This window comes from Mus pahari, chromosome X (genome assembly GCF_900095145.1).
Source record: "Mus pahari chromosome X, PAHARI_EIJ_v1.1, whole genome shotgun sequence".
Classification (NCBI taxonomy): domain Eukaryota; kingdom Metazoa; phylum Chordata; class Mammalia; order Rodentia; family Muridae; genus Mus; species Mus pahari.
In genome coordinates, this window is record NC_034613.1 from 136,398,735 (window position 1) to 136,417,578 (window position 18,844).

At 34.0% G+C, this 18,844-nt stretch overlaps 1 protein-coding gene across 7 annotated transcripts in view; it reads right to left on the reverse strand.

The window, feature by feature from the left end:
- The window catches only part of Cnksr2 (connector enhancer of kinase suppressor of Ras 2), a 230,361-nt gene that overhangs the window by 132,113 nt on the left and 79,404 nt on the right, over positions 1 to 18,844 (reverse strand). For all 7 annotated transcript variants that reach the window (XM_021187764.2, XM_021187765.2, XM_021187763.2 and 4 more), the window contains exon 5: positions 13,594 to 13,635. In XM_021187764.2, the coding sequence (XP_021043423.1) occupies positions 13,594 to 13,635 (42 nt within the window). The remainder of the gene's footprint in view (positions 1 to 13,593; positions 13,636 to 18,844) is intronic.

An 18,844-nucleotide genomic window follows, 5' to 3' on the forward strand; every position in this document is an offset into this window, starting at 1 on the left:
GAGAGAGAGAGAGAGAGAGAGAGAGAGAGAGAGAGAGAGAGAGAGAGAGAAAGAGAAGAGACACGAAGAATGAGAGCAAGCCAATCGTACTGATCAAGCTCTGAAAACTTTATTCAGGAGTGGCAATATAAGCATAAACAAGAGGAGGCTCCAAGGGAGGGGGGAAGAGCCCGGGGGCTCTCTGAAGGTCAGGTGGAACCAATGGTCACAGTGTCCTCTTTTCTCATAAACATTCTTACTGTTATGACCACGAATGTTCTCTCAGGATTGTTTATGTAAGCTAGAAAATATCCACAAGGCCATGGCTGAGGCCATGGCTCCCAGCAAACAACTAAAAAGATAGTATAATAAAATTAAATTACATCTATGGACGTTTTGCAAGTTATAGTATTCCTTGAAATATGTCTTTTTTCAAAACCTTAAGGCAATTTTAGCAGCAAAAGAGCAATTCTCCTATATCTAGAAGATGATTGGTAAAACTGTATAAAGGGCATTTTTCTTGTTTGAATATTCATTCCAAAGGATTTTGTATCTTTAGTTTTAAAAGAAAGACTAAAAACTTCTTAAACTATGTAACTATGTGTCAAAGAAAATGAAAGGCTGACGCTCCCTGATGGTTCAGTGGTCAAGATTCAGCATTCTCTCAAAAGTCTAAAGGGAATATACAAGGATAAGAATTATGACTACCTTTTGGATTGTCATAAGCTACCCAATATTCTGACAAAGAATTAATGCCTAAATAACAGAAAGATTAGTTATAATAAAGAACAATTTAAATATAAATAGTTTCAGGTTATTTTTCTATGGGATAGTTTATATTAATACTAAATATGAATTAATATAATCAATATTTATAATCTTACAGTATAGATATATTCTTGTGAATCCACTTGTCTATTTTAATATATAAACTCTAAAGGGCAAAAGAAAATCTGGGCACAGCATTTTTACTATAATATGATTTTAAAGACAACATTTTAGTCACTTAAGGGAAGTTACAAAATAACCTCATTTGATTAACTAATAACAAGATATAACATTCTTTCATTATCTCTGAACTTATCTGATAATATTAAAGTTTTGCCTATTACATTTTTAAATAGAAATTTATCAATGATCTAACTATAAACTACAGTAAAAATCTAAGAGATGGGATTGAGTTACTTGAAATATTTTTGTTTTTACAAATAACTGTAGTACTAAAGATAGAAATATCTTTATATTTACTAATAGAGAATTTTAATCTATGTGACCTCATAAGAAAAGAAAAGAAAAGAAAAGAAAAGTGAAGAGAAGAAAAGAAAAGAAAAGAAAAGTCCATCAGGCTTACTAGATAAAACAAAAGGGTTAACTAAAAGCAGCTTCCACTTTTCACTTTTATACACGAATACTAATTACAAACTGTATTAAATACAAAACTTAGGCAAATTAAGAAATCAAAAAATGGCATACATGTGAAATATGATTTAATATACAAATAGTTAAACATCATTTACATAGAAATGCACAAGTTTTATTGTAGAAAATGTTATTTTCTGAGTTAAACATTTTATAATAAAGTACAGAGTATACTTTTATTTGGTTGGGATAGTAGAATAACTGAACATAAACCTTGCCTGCACCTCTGTGTCATTTTGAGATGAAATTTGAATTGTATTTGGAAAACAAAAAGTATGCTGTTTTTATAAACTATACATTGATTCAANTAATGGCAAAGAATGGATAAATTTCACTTGGAAATATAATATTTAGTGTCTCATTCCTTGATAGGTTTTATCTTTGTTGAACTAGAAATGAGAGAGAGAGAGAGAGAGAGAGAGAGAGAGAGAGAGAGAGAGAGAGAGAGAGAGAGAGAGAGAATCCAGAGAGTTAATTCCGGTTTCCATGCATGTAGAAACTAGAGGACAACTTTTGGAAATCATTTTTCTTTTTCCACCAGGGATCAAGCTCAATTTGTCAGCATTGCTGCCAACCATCTGTAACCACTGAGACATCGTAAAGGAAAGGAAACTTTTTTTATTAGATATTTTCTTTATTTACATTTCAAATGCTATCCCGAAAGTTCCCTATACCCTCCCCCTGCCCCTGCTCCCCTATCCACCCACTCCCACTTCTTGCTGCTTGTGGACGTTGTACATCGTGGTGCGGAGCCTAGTGCGCACCACGATGTACAACGTCCACAAGCAGTGGTCTTCCTTCTTGGTTTTCTTGTGTTTTTCAAAATGTATCTTGGGTATTCTAAGTTTCTGGGCTAATATCTGCTTATCAGTGAGTGCATATCTAGTGACTTCTTTTGTGATTGCGTTACCTCACTAAGCATGATATCTTCCAGATACATCCATTTGCCCAAGAATTTCATAAATTCATTGTTTTTAATAGCTGAGTAGCTCTCCATTGTGTAAATGTACCACAGTTTCTGTATCCATTCTTCTGTTGAGGGACATCTGGGTTCTTTCCAGCTTCTGGCTATTATAAATAAGGCTGCTATGAACATAGTGGGGCATGTGTCCTTATTACCAGTTGGAAGATCTTCTGGGTATATGCCCAGAAGAGGTATTGCTGAGTCCTCCAGTAGTACTACGTCCAATTTTCTGAGGAACCACCAGACTGATTTCCAGAGTGGTTGTACAAGCTTGCAATCCCACTAGCAATGGAGGAGTGTTCCTCTTTCTCCACATCCTCACCAGCATCTGCTGTCACCTGAATTTTTAATCTTAGCCATTCTGACTGGTGTGAGATGGAATCTCAGGGTTGTTTTGATTTGCATTTCCCTGATGACTAAGGATGTTGAACATTTTTTCAGGTGTTTCTCAGCCTTTCGGTATTCCTCAGTTGAGAATTCTTTGTTTAGCTCTGTACCCCATTTTTTAATGGGGTTATTTGAATTTCTGGAGTCTAGCTTCCTGAGCTCTTTGTATATATTGGATAATAGCCCTCTATCAGATTTAGGATTGTAAAACCCCACAAATCTTGAAGTTCTATAAAGTATTTGTTCTCCAGTGACATAGTAACACTTAGAAAAGAACAAGTTAGAGGTATAAATATCACATTTTATATTTATGTTTATATTTACATTTACATTTAAATGATCAAAAGAAATGTTTCCATAATTATTCTCTCTTGGTTATTAGATGCTTTTATGCTTTATTTAAAAATTTCCAAGTTGTTTTTTTGGTCTGGATCTAACTTTAAATTGATCATGTACTTGGGATTGATACAAATAATCACAAGCCCAGAGACTTAAAGTAATGCGCGTATTATTTCCCAGTTTCTGTGAGCTAGGAATCCAGATACTAGACCCAGTTCTATTTTGCAGATTATGGTTTTATCAACCGGTCTTGTGCCAGCAGGGCCAAATTTCCAAAAGAGAGGCTTAAGATGGGAGAAAATCTGCTTCCATGTTCATTTAAGTCATTGGTAGAATGAATTTCACTGAGGCTATATTATTGAGGTTCCATTTTCTTTCTGAATTCAGGGATTATTCTTAGCTCCCTAGAGTTGCTCTCAGGTTCTGGCTATGTGGGATACTTCATAGGCTACATTATAACAAGGTAGCTGGCTTTTGCAAGGCCAAGAGAAGATTTCTTGCCTTTTTATTTAGACATTTAACAAGTCTTACAACAGTTAAGTTCACCAAACATAATTTCTTTTTTAAATGATATCCATATCAAATGATAAATGGTTTTAAGAATATCTGGAAAATCCCTTTACTTCTGTCATAGAACAAAACCTAGTCATGTGGAAGTGGAATTCATTGTATATTCTGATTACATTCAAGAATTGCCAGGAGCCTGGACTTTGGCGGCCATTTTAGACTCTTATCTACAATAGAAGAAAATGGAAAACTATTAACAGAATGTCACTGAAATAATATGCATACACTTCTGAACCATAGAATTAGATCTGTTTTCTCACAGAAGGGTGGCCATTGAGAGTGATGAATATGTTGAGAATGAATGACAGCTTACAGCTCAATAGCTGTATGATATTAACAAAAATTCTTAATCCTTCCAAGTGTCAAAGTTCTCTCAAACAATTTTGATATTTTTAAAGAAAAAGACAGTACCTACTTCTCTGCATTAGGATGGGGACATAGTATAAACTAGAATCCACAACTATATCTACTCTATTTGTCTGATGTATCAGGAAACAGTGACAGAAAGCTTTGTGGTGGGTTCCCAAAGCAGACGATATAGACTCAAGAGAGGATATGCTACTTTCTAAGCTCAAGGATGACAACACTTTAGATGTAGCAGTGACTCAAGATGAGGTTATTATGGTGACTTAAGCTTTGAGCACTGGATTCACATAGAGTGAATGAGCTGGATGGGCTCAATAACTTGGAGGCTATTTCATCTTCCCATATATAGAGATTCTTTTAGGTAAATAAGGACCAAACAGCTGAAACTTCTGAACAATGTTTACACATATACTCCAGAAATTTAAAGGTGGCATGTGTGGTTTTTCAGAGGTAAATGCTTACTATACTGTGACAGTTAGGAATTTATTAATATTCAGCTCTAAGTTTACCCTTTAGTGCTTTTTGTATATATAGTGATGGACTGTGTGCTTATGCATTTCTTTTACATTGGGTACAATGCTATATCTTTTTGTCAGTAGAGGGCACTGGAGGGAAACACTGTAGGGGGAAAGAAGGCTTTTCTCTGGGTTCTCATGGAGTACATATTAAATTTGTTTGTATCTAATTTAGGGTCTATTTGTGATGCCCATTTTTTTTAGGAGACCAGGTAATGTCCTGCTCCAACCACATATCAAGACCATTTATTCAAACTTCTCAGCAAGCAGCCTTGTCTCATCTTGAGGATATCTTAAGATGCTCTTTTGAACTCTTACTACAGGAGTACCCAAAATCTTGCTAAAAGATCTTCCACCATCATCAGTTGCCTACATTGTGAAAAATTGTCTCTGTCCTGGTCTTGGCAGCTGATGGCCAGCTCTTATCCAGGCAATATTATGAGGGTGCAGCCATACATTCTAAGCCCTGGGGTGAGTGCTCTGCCTATGTAAGTTATCTTTTCCTGAGCACTCATTTCTCTTAGTCTTTAGGAATGGTTCAGGATTCCTTTACATCACAATGGATATTATTCTAATACAGGCTAATAATTGTACCAAAGTTCCCTTGTTTAAGTTACTGCATATATTCCATCTCTATTCTGATTCAAGTGCATTGGACATTAATTTTACGGCAATTTGCTGTAGTTTTAAAAATCTAGTGTCTTTGATCACGTACAGTGTGGTACCAGATAAAGACTGTCCTCAAATTTAATCACTTTATGTGGCCACTCTGCTTTCTTAGGATTTTTGTGAGCTTATCATAAAAGAATTACGGCATTTAGACCTAAGAAATTACAGCTAGCCCAATTCCTCAACTTAATTAGAAAGGCTAATTTAAGCTTGTTCACAAATAGTAAGTGTCAAACTGAAGTCAGGACACCAATTTTTTAAACTCATAGCAGTGCCCTTTCTACTACATTATGTTAGTACTTACTATAAACAAATACTTTATTAAGACAATGACTGTACCCTCAGAGTCAGTCTAAACATTAAAGCATTCTGCAATGTAGAATATGTTCAGCAAATATAACATCACCAGGAACACATATAAACACACTACTTTACACTGTCTATAACTATCATAAAAATAAACAGTAAAACCAGTTTATGTAGGTTGTATTATTATTACTATTATTATTTAAGAATATAGGCTTCTTTTGTCCTAGGAAAAGCAAACATTTTCTACTTCTATCATATTATATTTATATTTCTCCTTTGTCTTTTTGGCATGGATAACAATTTTAGGGGTTAATTTTTTAAAATATTTATTTATTTTTATTTTATGTATGTAAATGTCTGTGTGTTTGCATGTACATGTGTGCCTGATGCCTGAGAAGTCCAGAAGAGGATGGTGAACCCCCTGGAACTTAGGTTACAGATGGTTTACAGTGTAGGTGCTGCAAACTAAACTACAATGTAGGCTGGGAGCTGAACCCAGATTCTCTGTAAGAGTAGCAAGTGCTCTTTACTGTTTCGACAGACATCTCTCCGGGCCCAGAGATTAATTTATAGTTAAATAGTTTTTAATATTAACAGCCACTAAAGTGTTAAAATCCAGGACAACACTTAAGAAAACAATTTCTGGTTCAGTAATCGTCTTAGCATATATCTTTAGGTTGACTACAAAGTCAAGTACGTGAAGGAGGAAGAAAAGGAGCACAGTTTTGAATGCTAAAGCACTTCATAACTAAGATATCTCTTTAACACTAAAATAAAAAGGAAAATATACATTATTCTTTCCATTCTGTTTACAAAGACCACACTGTTGGGTAAAGTAAAATATGTTATTTGGTAGCAAATAATTTGATTTAAATGGTGTGACTTTAATGAACTACCATGGCCTGGGATCTTTTAAGAGTTTATCAGAGTTGACATGTCCTCCAGGCTTACAAATGAGAAGGGCAGGGTTGCAACAGGCACAGGATGTCTGGCAAAGCCCCAAGGCCTGCGCTAGTGTTTTCTAATGGGAAAATGGCAGTGAGAGGGGGAAGCGAGGCAAAAAAACATGTAACAGAAGAGAATTCCAGGTTCTCTTTGGCCATTTTACCATATAAAAGAAGGATGTAAGCAGAACAAAACAGATGGTCCCCCAAAAGCCGATGAACATGTAAGGGCAAGCCATCATTGAGGGAAACTTCAGACTTACTGATTTGTAGAAATGTAACACTAATTAAATTTAGTAAATGATAACTCCAGTGTATAGTACATTAATTATCTTCAGTGGGTTCCATGGTCTCACTGTTTTTCTTAAATTGGATATTTTCTTTATTTACACTTCAAATGTTATCCCCTTTTCGGGTTTCCCTCCAGAAACCCCCTATCCCTTGCTTCTATGAGGGTGCTCCCCCACCCGCCCTGGCATTCTCCTACACTGGGGCATAGAGCCTTCACAGGACCAAGGGCTTCTCCTCCCTCTGATGACAGACTAGGCCATCCTCTGCTACATATGCAGCCATATCCAGAGGTTATGCAAGGTTAGGCCCCCGTCTGGGGGGGGGGGATGGGGCCACCCACTCATCTCCAAATTTTTAACCCAGAATTGCTCCTGTCTAAAGGAAATATGGAACAAAGTGTGGAGCAGAGACTGAAGGAAAAGCCATCCAGAGACTGCTCCACTTGGGGATTCATCCCATATGCAGCCAACAAAACCAGACAATATTGTGCATGCCAACAAGTGCTAACAAGGAGCCTGATACAGCTGTCTCCTGAGAGGCTCTGCCAGAGCCTGGCAAATACAGAAGTGGATGCTTTCAGCCATCCATTGGATGGGGCACAGGGTCCTCAATGGAGGAGCTAGAGAAAGGACCCATGGAGCTGAAGGGGTTTGCAGCCCCATAGGAGGAACAACAATATGAATTAGCCAGTACCCCCAGAGTTCCCAGGGACTAAACCACCAACCAAAGGTTACAATGGGAGGGACCTATGGCTCCAGTGGTATATGTAGCAGAGGTCTCACTGTTTTTGACAACGGAATCTAATGGCACCCTGCCCTCAGACCAGACACCCCGGTTGTTCAATCTCTTTTCTTCCACTGTCACATTTTAAATTAATACACATGCAAATTCCCCTTCCACTATACTTCTTCATAGATTTCTCTGATTTTAAAGATGAAAAAAATGAAATGTCCAAATTGACCCTAAGCCTTATTCAAGCCAGTTTTAACTATTTTACCTCTATAAATAAGAAGTTAAGTATAAAAAACATCAAAAGTATGAATACAGCAGAATAAGATAAACATTTTTATTTTCATTATAAGCACATCATAAATTAATTTTAAATAGGGTACTTGAAGTTAAAACATTAACTATATTTCTAAGCAAATATGATAAATATTTCTATATCAGAATATTCACTTTAAAAATTTAATGGTAATAATTTACTCTGTGCTTATGGTTTACTTAGCATTATAATTTAGAATCTTTCTTTTAACACTGCTCAATGAATATTTTGAGATATAAATATGTAATTTATTCATAAATTATATATCCCTGAATATTTTAAGATAGTAATTATGAATAGTAAATATTATATCCTGTAAATATACCATAGTTAACTGCAGCATTACTCTATTTTTTTATTTTTCAGTATTAAATATTATGCTTTTTTAAACATTTCCTGTAGAAAATATTATTGTGTTCCACAATTTATTCTACATTCTATTATCAGGAAAGTATAGAAATATGAACTCTGGGTCAAACTATAAGAGTTTTTTTTTTTGAGAATTTCATACATGAATACTGTATTTTTCTCATTTTCATCTCTTCTTCACACCTATTCAATCAATTCCTTATGTGCTCTGACCTAACCTACTAGGAATACTTTATTGCATCTATGTACGTGTTTGTGGATGATCACTTGAGATTGGATAACCTATCAGGGACCTTGTCCATGGAGAAAATTGGTTTTTATTCTCTTAGCAACTGAGTGCCTGTGGCTCTTCTAGGGGTAGGACCTAGTGAAATTTCCCCCAGCTCCATTGTCATGTCAATTGGTGCTGCCATTATGCAGATATGGTAAGTTACCATTCTACTGAGACTTCATAAGTGCACTTTGCGCATCATCTCTAGAAGCAGGCATCCTGGTCCACTGTTTTTTAAAATCTTTCCACCCTCTCTTCTATGATTTTTTTCCTGAATCTTAGGAGTTCTTAACTGATCATAAATCATTTCTGTCATTTTGTGAAACTTAACACAACCATTCTATGCTTAAATTTATTCATCTATATCATAGAGATGATTTTTTTTCCCTGAGAACTAAAATGTGTTAGATTGTATACAGCACTCAAAGAAATGGCAGAAACAAATTGCAAAATATCATGTAAATGTTAGAATTACTGTTTCTGAGACTTGAAAGGTATGTCAAACTTGATTTCCTAAGAGGATTTGGCACTATACATGTATAGCAATAAATTATGCCCATCCTATTCTCATGAAGGTTACCGTCAGCACCTGAATATTTTAAAAAGTATGTGTCTTTCTAAAAAACCCTTGTTATCTGAGAATAGCTGCCTCTGGCGAGTACTAGTGGCTGTCATGATTTAACACAGGATGTGGTGATTATAAGTTTAAAAAATACATATAACCTAGGATATGTACATTGTCTTTTGATAGTCTGTTAAAACTTTCATTTAAAAATAGTTGGCACTTCTCTTTCTTTCTTGTTCTTAACCATCTCATCTACATTTGTTTAGCATGTATTCTTGGTTATTCTGTACTTGTATCTCTTTATGGAATTCCTAAGCCTTTCCATTCATGATCATTTCCTTCCTCTTGACAAACGATTCCCATCCCTTCCAGACAAAATGAAGATCTAATCTATTACAAACATCTTCAAGTAATTTTCTTCAGTATAAATATATTCAAATAGCCTGGTGAAGATGGCTCAGCCTGTAAGAGCACTGACTGCTCTTCCAGATGTCCTGAGTTCAAATCCCAGCAACCACATGGTGGCTCACAACCACTGTAATGAGATCTGATGCCCTCTTCTGGTGTGTCTGAAGACAGCAACAGTGTACTTACATATAATAAATAAATAAATAAATAAATCTTTGGGCCAGAGCGTGGAGGGACTGAGTGAGCAGTGTTGACTGGAGTGAGTGGGGCTGACCAGAGTGAGCAGAGGTCCAAAATTCAATTACCAACAGCCACACGAAGGCTCACAATCATCTGAACAGCTACAGTGTACTCATATACATCGAATAATAAATGAATGAATGAATGAATGAATAAATAAATAAATAAATAAATAAATATAGAAGACCACAGGGGCCTGGAGAGATGGCTCAGCGGTTAGGAGCACTGACTGCTGTTCCAGAGAACCTCAGTTCAATTCCCAGCAACCACATGGTGGCTCACAACCATCTGTAATGGGATCTGATGCCATCTTCTGGTGTGTCTGAAGACAACGACAGGGCACTCACATACATTAAATAAATAAATAAATAAATAAATCTTTAAAAAATATTCAAACAATTATAATACTATATGTGCCATTTGAAATTTGTTTTTATTACCTCACAAATTCTCTCTCTCTCTCTCTCTCTCTCTCTCTCTCTCTCTCTAAGAGAGGGTTTCACTCCTGGCATGTCTGGGAATTAACAATGCTTAACAGGCTAGCCATGAATTCAAACTTCTTGCCTCTGCTTTCCAGGTGTTGAGAAAAAAGGTATAAGTCACCATGTTCATCTCTACTTATCCAAATATTGGTTTTAATCACATAAGAATATTTTATGTGATCCAAAATACTATAAAATATGAATTGCCATTCAGAGATCTATGATTTCTTCTTACTAAAGTATAGTAAAAGTTTGAAGTGTTCTGTTATCTGACATTTGCTCAGTGGGGGCTGGGCTATCTGTGATAAGGAACCTAGAATGAGAAGTAGAATAATAACATGGCATAGAATCACTTACTGATCCGAACTGACTGACTAATGTTATCAGTGTTTCCATCATTACGAGACAGGATGTTAAACTTCCCACTGGCTAGGGTATAGAGTTTTGCTGAGTAAACACACTATATTCATTTTGAAAGGTTATTTTGGTAGTGAAACAGCAATACTGCCTTTAATATTTTAACAACTATTGTTTGTCAATTATTATTTGAACTTAGAATGTACTTTCCCCAATAATGTTCATTAGAAAATGTAGTATAAGGAATTCAATTAATTTTTACAAGAAAAAAACAAACGTAAAATAAGACTTTATTTTTTAATGTTATATGTCTACTGTTTGCAGGATGTAGTTACTTACTGGCATTTCTGGGTATCTTAATTCTTTTCTTTTTGAAAGTTTTAAAGTATTAATTTTGTCACTCATTTGCAATAGCAAGTAACAGTATTTGGCATATGAAAAGAGAAGTGAGTAGAATCTACTATTAATATAAGTTCAATTTATTAATGATATTTATTAATCATTAGAAATTTACTTAAGAAATAATGTTATTTTAAAATATAAGTGATTATTATTTATTTTAGTTTTAAATAAAATTCCAAATATTATTTTATAGTCTGAAACATCTTATTTCCTTAAGCAAAACTAACTGAAATTAGACTTAGGAGATTTCATAAAAGAGAAATCTTGCAATATTCCATTATCATTTAAGTTCTTTTCTGTTTGGGAAAGTGGGGAGATGGGAAGGATTTGGGAGGATTTGGAGGAGGGGAAAGCATGATCAAAATATATTGTATTACAAAACTTTTTAATAAAAAATAATTAATTTCTGTTATCCTGGATAACACAGGATCGCATCTGATTTTTTTAGAAAATAAAGTTTGATAATTTCATGGCCCTCTATCAATTATTTTGTATTTAATTACTTTGCAAGCATTGGAATATTGTTTTAAAATATGAATGTTCCACTACTGGATCTATTCTTGTGTTTAATCAAATTACATCAACAGATGTAAAACTATATACCATATTTACATTAATTAAGCAAAAGAAAGAAAAACAAAGAGAAATCATGGCTATAAATGAGATCCTAAAATGAAGCTAATATATAATATTTCAATCTTATGTTTCTAGCAGACAATACATAAGGAAAACTAAATGCAAGTGTTTTGATAAAAATAAGAGATTATTCCAGAAAACCTGCACAAAAAGAAAATCAGGACACACACACCAACCTCAATAAACGTCTTGAAGTAAATACAATGAAGAACCCATAGCAGTGGGTCAAAGTTTAGTTAAATTCAATAGTCTAGGAGGAACAGTCATTGTTGCAGAATATTCAATGCCAATAAAACAGATACTCAAAGGAAATAAAAAATGTAACATATAAAGGGTCTTCTCCTTTTCCTAATGATTGAAATATGCATAAGTAATTAGCATCCCCAAGTCCCACAGGAAATGGGACAACACAGTTGGGAAGTCCTCAGGGAACTGGAAGTGCTAGTAACTACTAAAGCTTAAAAAACGCATATCCATGATCTATGTTCAGAGTCAGCACTCAAATGTTTTAATATCTGCAGCCCACAGTAACTGTATGATTAAATGAGATATGGGTTGGATATGTCTTCCAATACCACACTCTACTTTAAGAAGTTTCATACTTACACTCCTTGTCCAATCTCTTCAATAGCTTACTTTTGCATTACAGATCAATTCATCTTCCTCCTTTTTCACTATGACATGCAAAGATTATCTATATACACTTTGGGGTGTTTTTAGAAATATCTTTTTATCATAGATGGAATAAGCAACAAATAAATAAACAAATAAGCCATTGTAATAGACAAAGGTCTTATGAAGAATATGGAGTTGGCCGGTGCATACCTCATTTCACTACCCTTTCCAGGAATTCTTACATTAGATACATGAAAAAGATTTTTTATAACTTTTGGTGAAGTCTGAAAGAGTCATCTTTTCCTTGGCAATGTTGACACAGTTAGGTTGTGAGCCTGAATTTTCAATGAGCCCCATCATATGAGATCAGGTATGGAATTTTCCACTTATAGTATCAGTGGCTTCACATATGTAGTCAAAGTTTCTTAGATTTAGAGCTGGTGAGGTAGCTGGGGAAAAACATTTGCTGTCAAACCTGATGCCCTGAGTTTAATCTCTTGAACTCACATTGTAGGTGAGAGGCCACTTCCACAATTTCCCCTGAACACCACATGTGTGTAGAGTTACATGCATGTGTTCATATATAAACAATAAATAAAATAAATACAAAACAGTTTTATATTTTTAGTGAACTTCAGGGTTACTACTCAATCTATAATATGCTTATAGAATTTAAACTAATGCTTGAAATATATATGTATATAACTTAAATAAAAAATATTTCCTTTCTATTCTCCAGAGCCTATGAATAGTTGGACCTAAAATGAGTTAAGGGTAGTTATTTTCCCTTCCTAGAAGAAACAGCAGAAGCATACATTAATTACTCCTTTCTGAGACCAAAGGTCATCACTGCTCCACAATGAGGGGAAGAACATTAACTCAGCATTGTTGTCATTCTGAGTTCATGTTTCCTCCCCATATACTTAGGCAAGATATTTTATAAATACCTAACTCTTGAGATACAAAATAACATTTGTGTATGTATTCAAATAATTAATGAATCCCAAAGCCATAAACAAAGAAGAAAAACAGCATGACACATGGATTATAACTAATTAGTACACAATAACTCTAGAAGTCCCATGTTCTCTCAGAAGAAGTGAGGAAGGTATGCGAATAGGTGAGCGTTCATAGGAAGTAGATTTACCAAAAATCAAGGAGGAGGAGAAGGAGAAGGAGAAGGAGAAGAGGAGGAAGAGGGAAAAGAATAAGAAGCAGCAGCAGCAGCAGAAGTAATTGTTCACTGACAACAAAATATACCTTTTCACTGAGTATAATATAACCATAACTAATGTGTTTTGATTTTTTTATAGGTTTCCTAAAATGTAAAAATACAATTAACTAATGTAGGTTAATGGTCTGTTTATTATGGATTATTTTCTGTAAGCCATAGCCTTTTAATTGCTAGTTAAATATTGTCTAATAGAGATAAAAATATATCCACATCTACTTACCACATGAAGAATTTTATTTTCAGTTTCATATACAGTGCAATCCTGAAAAACAACAAATATTATGTTAAAAATTAAACATCCACGTTAAACTATGTTTTTAGGAATTATACTAAGATAAAGTCTTCACATTTCAAGTAAAGACTAAGATAAGAGTAGAAAAACTCTGGAACTCTGGACATTTTAGTTCTGTCCCTAAGTAGTAACAATGGAAATGGTCAATGGTCAGTTATTTTTCCTTAAGTATATTTTGGAACTTGACTAAGCACATGCAACAAAGGACAATAAACATTAAGACTACCTCAGAACATCCACTTAGACCATTACCATTTATCAAAGATGCTTTCTTTTTTTCATTGTTAATCCTACCAATCCATGAGCATGGGAGACCTTTCCATCTTCTGATGTTTTCCTCAATTTTCTTCTTCAGAGACTTGAAGCTCTTGTCACACTGGTATTATTGTTCTTATGTTTAGGTATGTGCCTTGTACCCCTGTGCTCTCCAAGGCTCTTCACATGAAGGGGTGCTGGATTTTGTCAAAGTCCTTTTCTAATTAGACGATCGTGTTGTTTTTGTCTTTAACTTTGTTTACATGGTGGATTACTCTGATGGATTTCCACATATTGAACAGCACACCAATAGCTCAGGCATTAAGATCCACAAGTAATAAATGGTTTTATAATACTATTTAAACATAATACTTTCTTCAGTAATTTTCAGATACATATTCATAGCAGAGGCATATATTAATATTGCCCAGGCTGGCCTTAAACTTGTGGCTGTCTCCCTCACCTTTGACATAAGTCACCATAACTGTTAGATTAGGACAAGGTTTTATGAGGAAAAGTTAGTTCAGGTTTATATTGGAATCTAAGCCTAATACTTAGAATTGATTCTCATTTGCTAAAAGGTGTGTATGAGGAGGAAAAATGTCTACCAATATGGTAATTTCTGTGTCTGTATATGTTTAAAACAAAGTTAACTCTTAATAACTAGCTGTGAATTATGTATACAGAAAAGCCAAGGTAAAGACAATATATTCATATATAGAACTGCATTATAATAATATATAAATTTGTAAGAATTTAATTTTACAAAAATGAACAAATTGTATAATCTTAAAACTATTATTAACAACAACTGCTTGTTGTTTGTAGAATTAGTGTGCTAAATCTGATCTATATGCTTTGTAATCCAAAACAAAAAGTATCATGTATTATTATACCTGTGTTATTAATATACATTATTTTATCAAGGGAAAAGGCAGATACATAAATATTACTAAAGTAAAACAAACTTTGTGTTTTATGTATATATGTATACATTATGTACACATGCATGTATATATGCATGAATGTACATGAATTTTTATTATCTCTGCTCATTGAAAAGGCATAGGAACAAAGATCACTTTAGTAATATTTTTCGGTATTGTGGTCTTGTTATACCATTCCCCAGGCATTCTTGGAAAATGACTAATTCCAAGCCAGATTGGAAATATACAAGAAAAGATTGGACCGTATTTTCATTTAAGTTAAAATGAAGCTATCTAAGATGAATAGTATTGAGCTAGGAGTCAACATGAGGAAATTCCTACTTCCTGAAGAAAATAATCTGAGTACATAAGAAGATAGTGCAGTAGACAGAAACACGCTAAATACTGTGGGATACTAATTACATGAATGTGTCTAGTACTTTAGTATGAAATTTAAAAAGTATTAGTAGAGAGCATATATATGTAATAAAATAGTGTAGTGATATTATGAATGCTAAACCAACTGGACCATATAGATGTCTTTTCCTCTTGAATGAGCAACTACTAAGCTTTTGTGCTAGGCACACTAAAATGAGTAAAATATGGTATGTGATGGTTAAAATTGTCAACTCGCCATGACCTAGAATTACTGGGAAGAAAATCTCAAGTATAGATTCCCTATACTGGGTTGGCCTGAGTACGAGACTAGGTGATTGTCTTAAGGTAATAAAGGAAGATTCAGCTTGCTGTAGCTGGTGCCATGTTTTAGGCAAGGATCCTGAACAATATAGGAACAAGATCATCAAGCTGGGCACAAATAGGCAAGCAAAGATGTATACATGAATTTTTCTAGTCTCCATTATGAATTCCATGTGGCCAGCTCATCGAAGTTCCTGCCTTTGATAGACTGTAACTGTAATTATTAAATGAAACAAGCCCTCTACCCCACTACATTGCTTTATGTTAAGGTATTTTATTACAGTCACAGAAATGAAACCAAAGCATGTAGCATTTGCACAGATGTGCCAAAGCTATACAGGAAATTCATGTTTTCACAACATTTAGTTTAATGTCTTTAGAAGTATATATGTCACAAAATTATGTGAAAGGATAATTATTTATTTTTTAAAAGTTAATATTTTCCTTATAAAATTCAATAAAACTGAATTATAGTATCCCTTGTTTCAGCCAAATTTCAAACTTGTAAAACTTTACACTAGCTGTAGTTCAGTGTCTGAATTATTACATTTATAGTTATAGATCTAAGTGTCTTTGAAAAATGAACTAGTGATACATGCTCAATGACTCTGATGTAATATTATAAATGGAATTCTAAAGAAATAGATATGTCAGGTGAACAAGGTAGTTAAGATTTTCAACCAGAACAGAAAGCATATACAAATATTAAAATTAAGCTTACATTTAATGTAAGCATAGTGAAGTGATTTTAAGTGAAATTTTAAGAAATGAATTTTCTTTTTTATTAATTAATTAATTCGTTTATTTCACATCCTGACCACAGCCCCCTCCTTCCCAGTCGCCACTTTACTTAGCCTCTACCCCCATTCTTCATCCCATTCTCCTCTGATGAGGGGAGAAGTACCCTCTATATCCCAACCCACCAGGCATATCGAGTCACTGTAGGACTAGGCACACCCTTTCCCACTGAAGCCCAACAAGACAACCCAGTTAGGGAAACAGAATATGCAGGCAGGAAACAAGGTCAGAGGCATCCTCAACTCATTGTTGGATGGTCTGCACGAAGACCAAGCTGATATTTTCTACCTTTGACCTAGATTGGCTTGTTTCTTATTGAAAGCCAGAGGCTATTATCAAGGACAAGGCCAGAGCATATTAATAACTGAATAACAAACCATAGGAGCAGAGTGAGGGAATATTAACCTGCTATCAGGGAAAAATAAATGATAATACGATTTTGTTAAACATTAANCTTATTTAATTTATCATGAGAAATAAACAGCCATAGNTACTTTTTGGAAGATTAATTTTATTAGTAAGTTATTTTACTTCCATACAATTAGGATGTTAAATACTGGCTTTTCAAAGTGTGGATTTTAATAACACTTTGGGCCAAATCCTTTCCTAAAAATTAATGTATCTCAAGTTTAAAAAATATTATTGTATATAGAAAAATCTACATCCTTATGAAGATGTTAATGCTACAGAAGGATAAATATATCTCTTATGTTCTACTTATTTTCATTTTAGAATCAATTTAGATGTAAAAAATGGGATTTAGAACAATAACATTTCCATAAATTCTTTTCAAAACCTAAAGCTGTCTTTTACTGTACATGTAAAATAAAATTTGCAATTCTTCCTTATCCTTCCCCATATAATGCTTCTGTAAACNTTGTGATTCAAATTTTATGCTCCTAATTCCTAATGAGAAAGCAATTATAAAAATAAGGATTTTCCTTCAATTTTAATCATTTCTGTTTCAAAAAGCATATGCACATAAATGCCATTTTATCATAGATTATAGTCAATTAATGATTCAGTAAAAAAATTATGTCTTTGCTATACTGAGCACATAACATGCAAAATGAATTCTATTCCTATGCACTACTAATGTTATACTATATAAATGGTCAACAAGTTTTAAGCACCAAAGGGTCATAATGCTATGAATAAATAGCATATCTCTTTAACATATATGTGTATATACTCATAAGCACACTACATTGGTTACTAAATGATAAAAAAAACAGTTTAGGTCTCTAGCACGATATATATTTGTACTTCATGGAACTGCATTTTTATAAATGCCATAGATTTTCATCAGTCTAAATTTAGTGTTGATATCATATTTTTATAAACAATAATATTAGAAGTAAAATTGTAATTGATTCACCAACACAAGCCATTAAATACAGTATATTTATATTAAACATTTTTATATAATTCTGTCATTAAGGTATTAAAATGTCTTTTATGTTTGAGTAATTCAAGCAACAAGTTTCTCTTTTGTATCTCTTNCCTCTGTCGACAACTCCACCCATTGAAGTCACAGTTTGCCATACATAATGCTTCTTGGTATTTTTGAAATGTGATATCAGGCACATTTGGGTGATTAAAGATACATTAAACTTAATCCTTGAATTTCCTTATTTATTGGACGGGAACTCATAATAAAATGTAGACAATATAATGTTCATGCAAAGGTCCATCAAAAGAAAATAGATTATGATTGGTAATTTTGATTTATCTTTCTGGGAGAAGACATGGCATTTTAGCTGGCCTAAATGGCTTTTAAACCAGAAAACTGAGAAATCAGAGCAAAATAACATTTCAGGTTGTATATTTAAAACATTGAACAATAGCAAAATCAGTATGGAATATGGAGACTTATTTGGCTAGAATATAAAGTGTACGCAGAGAATACAGTGGAAAAGAAAGCAGAGACAGCAATGTGGAGTTATTTTTATGAATATATTTAAAGGCTTAAGCTGATAGAAAATTTTGGTTTAAAAGGGAACAGAGATTTTATTTATTTCAACGCTCCTCCAAAGCAAGGGGGCAAAATTTTAAAAAATAATTGTTAAATTTTCTTCAGTTTCTTTGGGGAAGGGTTGAAGATGAAGCAGCCTACTTAAATAGTAAAGTCAAGAGCAAGCATGTAGAAGTGAAGTAAGGCAGTTAAAAAATAAAAATGTCAGGGGAATGCCAGAACCAGGAAGCAGGAGGGGGTAGGTTGGGAAGCAGGGGGAGGGGGGAGGGGATGGAGATTTTTGGAGAGGAAACTAGGAAAGGGGATAACATTTGATAAGAAAGTGGGGAAAAGCCTTGAAGATATGGGCACAGGGAAAAAAATTTCTCAACAGAACACCAATGCCTTGTGCTGTAAAATCAAGAATTGACAAATGGGATCTCATAAAATTGCAAAGTGTCTGTAAGGTTAAAGACACTGTCAACAAGACAAAAAGGCCACCAACAGATTGGGAAAGGATTTTTACCAATCCTAAATCTGATAGAGG